The following is a 14487-nucleotide window of genomic DNA, read 5'->3' as shown; positions in this document are numbered from 1 at the left end:
TTTAACTTTTCTAACCTAACATTTCAACTCTCTGATACCAGATTGACCAGCTGAGCAGCTTGGGGCCAGAATTCAAAAAGGATGGCTTGTGCTGTGGGAGCTAAGAGCAGGGGAAGGGAATTTTTGTACTCAGTGTTTACATTCAACAGGAGCAGCACTGATTCCAATCTGCTGATTAGATGAGATGCAGTTTGCTTGGCATTGCATTTTTAGTTTGTTGTGCTGCAATAAAACAAGCAGGGCAGTTGCCTAGTATGCTGCTTAGGTAATTGGCTTGTTTGGCTGTCTACCAAGCTAGTTAATGTCAGCTGATACAATTACATATTGTGGGTGCATCTTTTACATACCTTGACAGAAAGTTCTAGTTCTCATTGAATTGGGTTTGACTTCAGATAGCATTTTAGCAGTATTTAGATTTGGCCTTTATGACTGGAGCCATGTGCTGGCTTTAAGAGAAGGATTAGGAGTTATGAATGTAGTTATGGATGTAACTGTGTTTATTTCATTTGCATATAGCAAGTATTTTGCCCTCAAAAAACTTGTGAATCCTACAATGTCTTTATCTTTAATTATTTGCTTTATTATAATGTAGAAACCGAGGATGTTGGGATCCATTATGTGTGTATAGATGAAATATTCCCAACTTACCTCTAAATAGGAGAAAACTGCCAGATGTATGCTGAATACTCTGGTTTGTGTTATAACTTTTAGTTCTTTCTAGGCATAGAGATCTTACTACAATCATTTTAAATTTGTTCATAATAGGTAGCTCCCATATATTATTCCTGCAGTGCCCACATAAATTTGAGAAAATATTATTTCCTGTTTATACGTACACAAATTAGATAAAATAATTTGCCCAGGTTCATAGGGAGCTGGTGTCTGAGCCAGGAATTTCTCATCATCTGAGGCTAAATCTGATACCAGCCATAAATAATCCCTAACAGATCATAGTTTCTAGATCTCTAATTTTTTTTCATTCTAGAGGTGTTGCTGTGCTTGGAATAGTGTCTTCAGAGAACTACATGGACTTCTTTGAGGAAGAAACTTCATGTAAAGGTTGCCCAAGACTACTTGGGGTCTTTGGGGATAGGAAGGTAATAAGGAAATTTGAGGTTCAAGTCATGTATTTCAGTACCTTTCCATACTCTTTTTTTTTTCTTTTTCTTTTTTCTTTTTTCTTTTTTTTTGTATGATGGCTGCTTAAATTGACCATATAAAAATAATGTAGGATTTCTATTACATGTTCCAGTCACAGCTGTGTATTTCATGTTTACTTTCTTTCAGCACACTCATGGCAGATAAATCTTCTACTCTTGGAAGACCCTTTTAAGCCCCTGGCTGAGATTATATACATGCACTTTGAATATGGTTTTTGTGAGCCATCTCTGCCTGAACTGCTGTCACTCTGGGGACTCTTACAGGAATGCAAGAGAGAATGTTCCTAGGGATTGGTAATGGGTTAGGAAACTTCCTCTTTCTTTGTTTGTTTGATTTTTTTTTAATCATTTTTTCCCCTTTAAAATTGCACTTTGCTGGAGTGAAATTTTTTTCAAAAATTTTCAGATAAAAAATATGTATGTCACATCTATCACAAATATATCATCTGTGCTTCCAAAGCTCAAGTATGAAGCAGTGTGTTCTGCAGTCATATAAGAAATGTATAAAGAACAGTTCATGCAACTTTGGAAGTAACTTGTTTCCATGCTTAGCTACCTCCCTGATCAGAAAATCCGCTTTAATATCTAAGCTAACTTCCTATATACTAAATGAATAAGGTCTGTCAGTGGAAGAAAAAGAGAACTTGCTCTCTTCTTCATAGCCAGTGGTCTCTTACAGACATGTTATATGGTTGTTAATGCAATCCTGAACAACCTACACTTTTCACAAAATGTTTGGAAAGTTATGCATTCTGACTGTTTGGTCCTTGTACATTAGATTCTTTTTCCTTCCTGCGTGAAGCACTCTGCACTTATTTCAATGAATGAAAAAAGTTGCAATTTGAACTGCTGTAAAACCTGCTCTTGATTGTGTTCCTGGGGCTACTTTCTAGAGGAAATGAACATCTTCAGAAGACATAGCCATATCCCAACAAGAAGGAATAATCACTAGAGAGTATTTCACATTCCCAAGTGTAGGTAACTTGCATAAGTGAGTGGAGTTACCACAGCTGAATCTGACAAACTCTTGAGCTTGGTTGTTTCCAAGCTGTAGTCCATGGAACACTTGTTATGGAGAGCTTGTTGTGGAGAGCTGGCTCCATGTTTGTTGTTGTTGTTTCCAGCTTCTCAATCACACTGAGTGTAAAAATACACTAAATATTTCTTAATATTCTCTCTCCATAATGTTACTGGCATGGAAAGGTGAATGGGAGAAGTTTTTCATAATGTATTGGGCCATTGTCCAAACATTCATGTAAAGCATGCTAGTGGATACTTGTTGCTGCTTTTGAGTAACATATCCCATAAATCTGAGATACTTGCACTGATTGTCATCCATTTTAATGAATGTTGGAAGTGGTTAAATCATTCAACCAGCAGTTAAAATTATTGGCTTACTAGAGAAGCAAGTACAATTAGGAAACCTGAATTCTTTTGTATTTGGACACTTGTTTTTCATGTCTTATCTTCTAGAAGTTATAGCATGTACAAGTGCTATTCTGAAAGTAATGTCTCATATTTTGTTACGTTAGTCCACAACATCTGAGGTGGATGTTGGTGGTATGGCAGTACAGGTTGAACCTTCCTGTTCATAAGCCATTAAATTTCATTGCTGCGTGACAGATAGCAGCAGGGAAGCAGTCTGATAAAATGGCATCTGACATGGAAGTGCCTATGAAACAGAGGTGTGGAACTGAATTCCTCCACACAGGAAAAAATGGCACCTAATTGACATCCATTGATGGTTGCTGAACATATGGAGACCAAACAATGGATGTTAGCACAGTGAGGTGGTGAGTGGTGTGTTTCAGCAGTGGTGACAGCAACAGTGTGTCACTTCTGTTGGTGTGGATAAAAATCCATATACGTGCAGCATGCATGCTCCTGTTCGTCACAGGTGAGAGTGCGTAGTTGTTGGTGGTGATCATGTTGAAAAGCAGTGTTCAATAGCTGAGAATTTGCTCTATCAGATAGTGTTTTTGTGCTCTTTGCATTTATTGTAGTTCCACAGAAATAAACAGGAGGCATTACTTTTGGAGCAACTAGCATGTTAAATGTGACTAGAAAAATTTACAATAATGAAACACCGTCTCTGTATGTATGAACTCATTTTGAAAGCCAAAAACCTTTACTATCTCCACAAAGTTGCAGACTTTCTAATGTTGATTTTAAAGGATGTTTGGAAAATGAAGTTTTATTATGGTTTGGGTTGTTTTTGTTGTTGTTGGTTTGTTTGTTCTTTTTTGTCTCTGCTAACTTATGAACTATTTTTCTCCACCATAAGTCTTACAAGGGATAGATTACTTTAAAAATAATTATGTTTTTGAAGTGATTATCCTCATTTCGTGCCCACTATTGATAACCATATTTTTCTGAATTCTGTAATATGGAAAACAATTCTTGTACAGAGGAAATGAACAGTGTGACCTAATCATAAATATCAGTTTAAAAAAAAAGAATAAAAAGCAATGAATTCCTTCAAAGAAGCATTTTAGTTTTCAAAGCTTTATCAGGATGACAGGAACAGAATGATTCCATCTGGAAACAATTTTTTTTTTTCCTGAATATATTTAATGAAAAGAAGTTGCAGAGCAGTCTGCAGCTAGAGGTTTGTTTTGTCCAGATAAAACCCTGCAAAACTGCTTGGTGGTAAGTTTTTAATCTTGGGTTCATGGGGAATGAAATTTACTTTACAGCTCAGCAGGCCAGTGCAGTGCTTATGCACCACAGATTTACAGATATAATGCAGTTCCCCATTTGTTTTTGTGTTAATCTGTTGCATGCCAATGATTTTCACGCACTTAGTTAATCAGGATACTGTGTGGTAAAATCTCATGGATTTGACTTGAAATGGGCAGTACAGAAGGAATAATCTTGCTTAGATGATGGTATAGACTTGTAAGCAGGACTTTTTCTGAAGAGAGAAGGACTTTGGTAGACCATCTTCCATAGCCAGAAGGAACAGATTGAACTTCAGATTCTCCACGCTTGCATTCTGCTATCCACAGACTACTTATTTCTATATTGTCTTAAAACTGTGAGATGTAAGGCTTCTTACACTTCAGTAACTGGGTAGTTACCCTTAGTTATGGATAAAATACAACAACATAATTGAGTAGAATAAGAAATAAAAACAGATCATTGTCTATGAAGTGCAGTGTATTTTGTTCAGCTATGAATGGAACATTATTTTACAGATACATCTTGTTCATTAGGATGGAGAGTGTCTTTAGCACTCTTAATGCTAGATGAGATGCGGGAATTTCTCTTTTTTTCTCTATTGCAGAGTGTAATTCACTGTTTACCACATTACATTTCTATTTATTAAGGTTATTAAAGAGACTGTAACAGACTAGCATGTGTACGCATTCCTACACTTGATAGTCTTGTTTGAAGTTTCAGTAATTTTAACTGAAATAATCCTCTTGACTGTGTGTATACATAATATATTTGTCTGTAGTAAAGGTACTTCAGTAAAATGTACTTTGGTATTAAAAATGAGTCGTCTACCGAACAGATTAGTTAACAAAACATTTACAGCTCAAACCGACATAGATTGAAATCCAAAATAAAATATTCATTAGTCTCAGCATCAATATCACTTATATCAAAATGTTACTGTTTGCTGTCCTGAATAATTAAAGTATAATTACAGAATTTTGGACATGCACTGGACGCTTCAGATTCTGTAATATATGAATTGGTATGGTGTGATGATAAATGTGTTGGAGCCTGATTGGGAAGACGTTTCTTTCTTATGTTTTTCTGTACATTTGTTTAACCTATTTCAATGCTGCAATCTTTGTCTTTCAGGTCAAATTTTAAGCTGTTGGCTGTAAATGGAAAGCTCTATGCCATTGGTGGTCAATCCCTTTCCAATGTGGAGTGCTATAACCCAGAAAATGACTGGTGGAGTTTTGTAGCATCCATGCCAAATCCTCTTGCAGAATTCTCAGCTTGTGAGTGCAAGGGCAAGATTTACGTTATTGGAGGATACACCACACGAGGTAGAAAACTTTTTTTTTTTTTAATTATTATTTTCAATTGGTGTAATGAAACAAACCCATGAAATGAAATAAAAAAATTAGTTCTGTCATACTGACATCAGGTTGTGGGTTTTTTTCACAGGCTATACCTAGGAGCCGTAATTCTGCATGCCAAACATAAGTATTCGAAAACTGGATAGCTGTCTGTAATTTCCCATATGACTAACTGATATTTGAACCTGCAGCTCTGCTCTTCCGATAAAATAGACCAATTGGTACTTCAAAATCCAGCTTAGTCCTCCTCCTCTTAGACTTTGGTCGTGTAGTAGAAAGAAAGGTCTCAACAGGTAGACCTTTGTGGAAAAATATTAAAAAGTCTATATTGTTCATAATGTTTTTCATATTTGTTATAGTTCATATAGCATTTCAAGGTTGCTTGTTTGTTTGTTTTCCTGTGCATATAAAAAAACTTGGGCTTTGTACTGAGTAAATGAGGGCTACATCACAATAGACTTCCTTGTGCCTTGTTTCAACAGTAGCATCCTATTTTTTTCTACAGTCTACTGCTGTAGAAAGACATGGAAACTTAGTGTTTCCAGGAATGTTGGGATTTTTTTTGCCACCCTAGTGAGTCAGGGAATTATTCATTGTTTATAGGCAAAGATCATTTATATGTGGAGTTTTGATCAGCATTTTTATACAGCACTGCTAATATGTTTCCTATTTTTTTTAATTTAATGTGGTTTAAGTGTACAGGAAGATGAGTAATAAGCAATGACCATAAGTCATTACAGTGCAAGAAAATGCTGTAGCAGCACCTCCTAAGCCATGCTGCTCGTGAACTTCATTTATGACAATCCAGTTATATTTATGACTATCTATACCTGTGCTCTTACATCACTTGTTAGTGTGTCACCATCTGCTGTTCCACTTGGGAGTTCGTCTGGAGGTCATTGTGCAGAATAGGCTTGTAATACAGAGCGGATTTTATTGAAAAACCAAACTGGAGTCTGCAAGCCTGTTACCACTTGTCACTTGGGTTTGTATTTAAGTTCTGGTCTCCAGAGGTTGAAACTGAATTTACTATCTAAAAGCTTAAGTGCGTTCTTTGTTAATTTAGTGAAGCCTTCAATGGGGATGCTGCCCTGGTCTCCTGTGCCATAAATCAGGGAGGTAGCGTAACAGTTTCGCAGAATAACAGTGTTGCAAACACATCCACTGAGTTGTAGCTGAAGCAGAAATAGGGCTTCAGCTTCTCTCTCTACCTCTATTTGGTACTGTTGCATGGATTTCCTGGTCCTTAAATGGGCTTGACCTTGTATATTTCTCTCTTTATGAGATACTGAAAATGAACCCTTAGGTTATCCATGCCACTTGATGGAATGTAGCTGGCTTTATGCATGTTATTCCCTAAAACTTTGATTTGTGGATTGAAAAGCAAAGTTAAGCTTGGATGATAAATCATCACTTGACAGCTATTAATGAAGCATACAATTATTATGATAATTTATCTGTGATCACCAAGCAGAGTATTGTTCAATTTACCTTTTCATTAAAAATATCTTGCATATCAACCAGAGGCAAAATTGCAATTATTAGGTAATAGCTAGGAATTATGCTGCTAAAATCTAAATTCCCAGATCATTTGCATCATTTAATAGGACAGCAGCCGCTGAATTTTTCCTGCTATGATAGAATAACATGTCCTAGCTTTATCAGTGGGGGCAAAGACTCACAGTTCTCAGTAATCTATTTCTTCCCTGTCACTTACCCTTTTGCACTGTCCATAATAATGGCTAATACAGTTCATAAACAGAAAGAATACTCCTCCATAAGTGCCATTTATTTATTTGTAAATCTATCTCCTCTGTTTCAGACAGGAATATGAACATCTTGCAATACTGTCCTACTTCTGATTCTTGGACCAACTTCGAACTCTGTGATGTCCACGTTCGAAAACAACAGATGGTCTCTGTTGAAGAAACAATCTATCTAGTAGGAGGTTGTATTCATGAACTTGGACCAAACCAAAAATCCAGCCAAAATGAAGATGTGCTAACTGTGCAGTCTTATAACACTGCTACCAAAGAATGGCTCTACCTCAAAGAGAACACATCAAAGTCGGGTCTTAACTTGACTTGCACTCTACACAACGATGGAGTTTATATATTGAGTAGGGATATTACTTTATCTACGAGCTTGGAGCACCGTGTTTTTCTGAAGTACAATATATTTACAGACAGTTGGGAGTCACTAAGACGCTTTCCAGCCTTTGGACAGAACATGCTGATCTGTTCTATGTACTTGCCTGATTTGTGAGATGTGTAATGGGATCAGGTTTTTCTTTGCAGCTCATTAATCATTCTCAGAAGAAATATTACTCCCTCTAAGTAATTCCAGTTTCAGAATGTAACGTGGTTGCATAACATAGGCATAAAATACTGATTCTTTTAATTAAAAAAAAAAAGTTTCAAAATCATTATTAAGAGCAATGGTTCTAGAAACAGTTCTAAGGTTTGTTTAATTTTCTTTTATTTTGTATTTAAATTTTACCAAATATTGTTTACAACTTTAAACGTAAATTTTTATGTTGGTAACTACTGAAGGATATTTCAGTAGGATATATCCAAAGGCAAAACTGATTATTTTCATTTTATTCTCCATCATTATAGACAACTCAGAAGAGAGAGTATACACAGTGATAGTGAATATAATTCAATAAAATAAATACTATGTAAAATACTATGAAAAAATCAAAAAAGGAATTATTTTTTTTAAATACAATTTTTACACAAACTGTGTTCTATTGAATGCATAATGTTTAAAATTGCTTACCTTCTCATGTTATTCTCTCTTCTACAGTCACAAATGAGAGTTTTAAGGGTTCCAACAAGTAGCTATCACCAAGAAACATGCCCTGAATTTTTTGTCATAAAGTGCTTCATGAGAGACTGGGAAGAATTACCTGGAGACTGAAGTTTCTGTCTGGATTTTAGACATGGCTTTAATGGCAGTTAGCAAAATTTATGGTTGCCATTATGACAGAGGTAAAAAGTCTTCAAATTCAAATGAAGGAGTTCGCTCATCTTCCAGAAGATTTTCAGTTTTAGTTATCGTGTTTGCTGCAGTGCTGAATATTAAAAATCAAATTATAGAAACAAAGAAACAGATGTTAGCAGCAAGCTGCATTGTAGGAAGATATACATGAGTACACACTGCAGTGAATCTGCACCAGGCACTTACTGCTTGATAACAGTCACCTAGGGCAAAAGAGGAGACTGAATCACTTGATGTGGCAGGGTTTATTTTTGTAAACAACTTCCTTATGATACCAGCTCTAACAGGTGTATGTGGATGTTAACTTTCTTGTTTTACCAGTAGCCTGGTAGATATAACCAGTTTGCTTCCTAAAGTTGTTAGTTTTTCCAAAGAACTCAAGGGGATAGTCACCATGGATTCTCTGTGTGTTTCCTAGTTTCTGCATATTGCTTGAGACACTTTCCTTTTTGGAGCTGACAGGTTCCTTTCTCCTGAAGGGCTTGTTTATTATCATGGGAAGGTTTCACAACTGCAGCCTTTGGGAAAGAGAGAGCCAGATTAGGTGTATATTGAATAGATTGCACTTATGTTGATTTTGTGCCAGTTCTTTCTTGAAATGATGAGATTTTATTCACTTGAATGTGTTCCTATCAAGGGGAGATATTTTTTTCCCCTTTTGAAATTCAGGAATCTGAATTGACTTTTGAAAATGGATGCCTGTTGTGCAGAGAAGGAATAGACTGCAATGGTTCCCTCGAGGCTCTTTTAACTCCCATCTTTTCCATGATCTTGAATTAAATTGATGCTAGGAGAACTATCGGACAATTCTCTCTCGCACATTCTGTGCTTAGGTGCATAATTGATACTTCTGATCATGTATAGCAACCCAAATAGAAAATTCCAGAAAACTGTTTATCTAGTGTGGACACTAAGCAAGGTACTTTGAATATCCAGGGTTAACCTTCTGGGTGGAATTTTTGCAGTCTGGCAGAGCATGTTATGCTTAAGCCCCAGATAGTGTCTGCCATTTATCTGTATGCATGAATTTCACAAGTTTTAGCTTTTGTCTATTTGTTAGTTTTCATTCCTTTGAAAACCTCATGCACTGAGCGGCTGCTGTGTTATGGAAATTGCATCAGACCAAACAATGGCTTTTCTACAATGAAGAAATGGGATGACTTTCCTGAAACTCTTAAGTGATTTGTTGTTAACTTTTATAAGTATTTTAGAATAAATATAAGCACTGTTCTATTGTCTGGTTATAAATTATTTCATCCACATTATTTTACTTCCTCCCTTTTCATTTCCGTGTACGCTACCCTACTATAATCCATTAGTAAATTCAGATTAATAATGGTGGAGGAAATCATATTTGAGTTGTGGCATTCTCTCACCTGGCAAATTATCTGTGAAGAACTCACATTTCCAGATTTTCAGTTTAGTATGTCTAATCCTTTCAAACTCATCCATTCTGTAGAGCAGGCATTACTATAAAAGCTGTGATATGGTGCTTTTAATGTGGTCTTTTTCATGAGAGGCCTTCTGAAACTGGAATTATATATGTGTTGGTTTCAGCTTCTGATAATTAGGTGACCATGAAGAAATGTGGAGAACCTGCTCAAATATAGAAAACAGCTCAGACTGTAAATGCAATCAGACAGTGCAATCAATCTGTGGAGAAAATTTATCAATAATGACAATTAACTGTGCTACAGTAGCAAATCAAAGCTGGTGTTGAATTGAGTAGTATGAAACTAATTAAGCTAAGTGGACTGTATAACTACAGGCTGAAATATAGTTTTTAAACAAAATTAATTACACAAAAATATGCAATGGATATTCCTCGTAAATCAGGAAAAAAATCCTACCTGTAATGGCTGTCCTTTGCCCTTATTTTCTTTCTTTCTAACATTTAATATTCCACATAAGACACTACTGAACAGTTTCTGCCCTTCTGGGCAAGGAAAAATGGTTTAGAGTTACTAGCAGCGAGTAGTTTAAAAGCTGCTTTTTAGCCAGTGGAAATGTTCAGTGATTCTGTGTGCTGTGTTTGCTTTCTTGGTGGGGAAAAAGTCCTATCTTACAGACAGAAAAGCTTCTTCTGAAAAACAACAGTTGAAGTGTAGAGCAATGGTCTTGATGATCTCACCAGCTACAAAATTCTTCAGTGTTATCCTGATATCCACATTCTAACTTACCATGTGGCCTTGGAGAGATTGTTCTACCTGCTTGTGTCTTCACTCCCTAAGACAACACATGAGTAAGAATGCTGATCATGCAGGGACACATGGTTTTTGTGGTGTGGCAGTGTTTGTGAGATCTCTTGAAGGTGTGAAGAAGAACAAATATCCTGCTTGCAGTAATTATTTACTTAGTTGTTAAAATTGTTTGATAGAAAGTGGCAAGATAGAAGACAGCTAGTAACCTCCTTTTGGTCTCTGCTAATTATCTTCATTTTGAACTGATGGCTATTTCCTATCTGTTTCTTTTGTTTCTGTCGCTTACTAGCCTGCAGTTTGCCTCAAGTATCCAAATTTAGAACTGCTACTTTCCTGCCGTGGCTTGGTTATCCAGTGCTTGCATATCCACTTTTCATCTTCATGGACTGAGTCTGCTTGATACTAGCCAGTAAAAGCTGACTATAGTAAAGGATGATCCCAAGTTGAAAGAAAGAATAACAGGAAGAACAACAGCCTCTAAGTCCTGAGGGAAAGGTAAATGGAAAACTCTGGGAACTTTAGTCCCTTCCCATAAAATAGAGAAGTGTTTAGAAAGGTTGCTCACATCAAGCATAAGAGAGAGCATAATAGTTTCTTCCTTTCCAGGAATGGTTTGTGGTTTTCAATGTGAAATAAGAGTTATGTGGAGCTTAAGTTTAATCTCCCTGGCCAATGTCCATAGACTTCTCTTTCTGCCCTGTCAGCTGAACTTACTTTGCTGAATATTTTTTCCATTCTTTGAGAGTTTTGTCCTACATCAGAGTCCAGACTGTTTGGATGAAGTCATGTGATAACACTTTGTTGGCCTTTTCTTTTTGTTAGTCTCATTTTCACTGGTCTGTGTCTGTCAGTCACTGAGATGAAAAAGTGATTTGTAACTCAGGTTATTTTTTTTTCATTTATTCAATTATTGGCTCTCAGAAGTTAAGTCTACTAAGCTACTTTTTTTCTCTTTTTTTCATTTAGTCATCATTTTAGTGAGAAATGCTAGAGAGATTCAGAATATGTGGAAATTGACCCATATCAATAATGTGAGAGTGAAAGTCACGGACTGCAGTGATGACAGCGTACAACGTGCTCGAAGACCTACAAGAGCAGAGATTTATCATCACAATCACCCCTATAAGATAAGGTACATACTGTAAGCGATGTTAAACCAGTGACAATCCCTGGGATATTTGTCAATGTTACCAGTGAACTTAAAAGGAGTCACCAAAAGTCCTTTAAGGGCGGAAACTGTCAGCATCCATAGTATGCTGTATCGATTTTGCATTTACGATAATGACCAAAGGGTGGCTCCCTATACCTACTTATGAACATGAGTAAAAGATGAGATGAAGAATGGTTAAACATTTTTCTCTACAATACTAATGTTCTCAGAGTATGTTCTCTCTCTAATCAACTTAGAGTCTGTTGTAGTGTAATAATGTCTTTTTTTCACCAAAGGAAGGATGGAGTCTGAATTTTGTGAACTACTTGAGTAATGCATCCACATTTTTAACTTGTTATCCCAATTATGTATTCTTTATGATTTTTTTTTCTGAAGCCAATTGCTATTATCAATAACGTGTAATGTCCTAAGTATATCAGTATTTTTAATGTAAGTTTCAGTTCCTTTATTTTAACTAGAAGCCTTTCATTACTGAAATACAGACTGTTCACCTTTTTATAAAAAGAAAATGAATCACTGCAATTACTGCCTCTTTCTAGTGGAAGGCAGATTAGACAACATCCAGTTTTAGAGTATCCAATTATCTTCTGTACATTTTCAACACCTTTGATAGGAGAGAAAGGTGTTCAGCTCTTGAGCATTCTCTGTTTGATGGTACTTGTACCATTATTTAAGATTTAACAATAAACGCAAACTCTCTGAATCCTTAATCCCTCACTCCCTCACTTCAAATTCTGTTTGGAATTTGTGATTATTTGATTTATTGTTCATTTTCCACTGTCTGATATTTTCCAGATGTTTCTAAGGGTATGCCTTTATGATAAGATAATCTTTATAAATAATTTTCCAAAATTAAGTAGTTTACTCTGCCCCACCAATATTTGCCTGAAGATATTACCCAGCCATTGTGACTGGAGAAATACTTTACCAGGGCAAGCCTTAAATTCAGTGCTTCTGCTGTACTGGAATACTCAATTTTGAATTAAGAGATACTATCAGTTCACAAATCACTGCTGACATAAGATTTCTTATGAAACTGTCAACTTTCTGTATGTTGTAAGCTTCTGTCTGTTTCTGAATTATTTCTAGCCCTTCTTGTTCAAGATTTCTGTGAATATGAAAAGTTCCTCTGCATTTTACTCATAAATGCTATGTAGCTTTTGGTATAACCTAATATCCTCCTTCCAGGAATCTTTCTAACTTTAACTTCTCAGATCTTCAAAATGACTTAACCTATAAACTTTCCGGTTAGTTTTTATTTGTCATAATTTGAAACACAATTATTTAGAATCCTGAATATGTTATTGTACTTAGTGAATGCTCATAGTACAAGCGATTTAAGCAGAGTAAAGATAGTAAAATCTTATCTGTTGTTCTACAAGAAGACTTCAGCCACCGTGGCTTGAAATGTAAAAAAGTGATGTTACTTATTCTCCTTTAGAACTTGGTCTAATTTCATTATTTACACTATTTACTGAGATCAGAAAATCTATTAGCAGTCAACCATTTGGAAGTGATATCAAAGGGACTCTGTTTTCATCTTTGGGAATTTTTACTGCAGTTCTCTTTTTTCTACTGGGCTTACAACATATGTCTGGTATAGCATTCTATCGTCTTTTTAGCAATGCAAGGGAAATTTTGCCCTTTAACAGGTAGGGCCTTGATTTATTGTGAAGACCAGAACTTTGTCATCTGAAATGTGTATTTTGCTGTTATAAATTAGCAACTCATAACTGCTCTGAAGCCCATAAAAACATGATTTGGGGTGGTGGGGATGAATATGAAGTCAGAAAACAGATGCGTAGGAATAGCCATTCTCTAACCTCCAGGCATAAGCAATTTTCAAATGTGGAAGCAAGTAGAAGAAGTTTTAAATGCTTTTAAAATAACAACTCCCTTTTCCCTTTTCCCCTCTCTTCCCCTGCAACCGCAATAATTTCTGGTAAGGCATATGTACATTTGGAAGAAAATATTAGTGATGAGGTAAAAATACACTATTCATGGGAATATGATCTCTTATCAGAACTGCTGCTTTAGCAGGTCCAGGAACCTACTTTCAGCTTCAGTATATCTCTTTGAGTGGCATTTATGACTTTTCATGACATACTATCTCTTAACACACGTAATAATGGTAAATGCAGCAGGAATTACAGAAGCCCTATTGTATATCTAGGAGCGAATGCACAATGGACTTGAAGAAAGGCTTTATTTATTTATTTATTTAATATTTTTAATAGATCTGGATCTAAAGCCTTTTGATTATAGTGAATCAGAAATAGCTTTGAATTTGGCACGTATTTTAGTGAATTAATCAACTCTGAAAGACTCTGAAAAGATGCTAATTGTACAGTTGGCTGAGAAGAGAAGAGGCATAACCTAAAGACTTGGAGAATTTTCTTACAGTGTGATCTCTGATATGCCCCATCTGCATTGTGTGTTGTCTTATCACTGTTCACACAAGTCTTTCAAATATACTGGTTCTAAATATTCAGGAGAATTATGTTTCCCTGGGAATATCTGGTGAACATGTTTTATTTTAGATTACAATACTATGAGTTGTTGTTTTTTTTTCTTTCTGCAATGTCTCTTTGATAAAATAAATGGAAAAAATCTTGTGTGTAGATAGTTGGATCTGTCAAGTGCTGCAACACTTCAATACACCACAAGATGCTGAGTGGAACAGAGACCTATCATTTTTGTTTTACATAGTCAATGTATGGATACAAAAGATTTATTTACAGAAGAATTGGAACTTCGGCAGATAACCATGCAATGTGAAATAGCTGCATAAACAGTTTGAGAGCAACCCACTTCAGGTCTATGCTTTTATGTTTATCGAACAGCTCATGAAACAAGAGTATTTCCCTCTGTCCTACAACCTGCTGTATTTGTATCTATCGGTGAGGAATTGG

General features: G+C 35.8%; 1 protein-coding gene across 2 annotated transcripts in view; it reads left to right on the top strand.

The window, feature by feature from the left end:
- The first annotated feature begins 13 nt into the window (after positions 1-13).
- The window catches only part of KLHL42 (kelch like family member 42), a 44638-nt gene continuing 30164 nt past the window's right edge, over positions 14-14487 (top strand). Inside the window, exons 1-4 of one of the 2 annotated variants that reach the window (XR_004161172.1) lie at positions 14-1097; positions 4974-5167; positions 7023-10899; positions 11371-11536. Coding sequence is in view for 1 of the 2 variants with exons in the window: in XM_010716266.3 (XP_010714568.1) it covers positions 1427-1461; positions 4974-5167; positions 7023-7465 (672 nt within the window). In the remaining variant the exon portion in view is untranslated. Of the gene's footprint in view, positions 1098-1287; positions 1462-4973; positions 5168-7022; positions 11344-11370; positions 11537-14487 lie in introns of those variants that run through there. The other variant, XM_010716266.3, reaches the window with a different exon arrangement.

The sequence above is a fragment of the Meleagris gallopavo genome, chromosome 1 (genome assembly GCF_000146605.3).
Source record: "Meleagris gallopavo isolate NT-WF06-2002-E0010 breed Aviagen turkey brand Nicholas breeding stock chromosome 1, Turkey_5.1, whole genome shotgun sequence".
NCBI classification, from domain to species: Eukaryota; Metazoa; Chordata; class Aves; order Galliformes; family Phasianidae; genus Meleagris; species Meleagris gallopavo.
The sequence above is the reverse complement of the archived record's forward strand: the minus strand, read 5'-3'. Positions and strand labels throughout refer to the sequence as shown.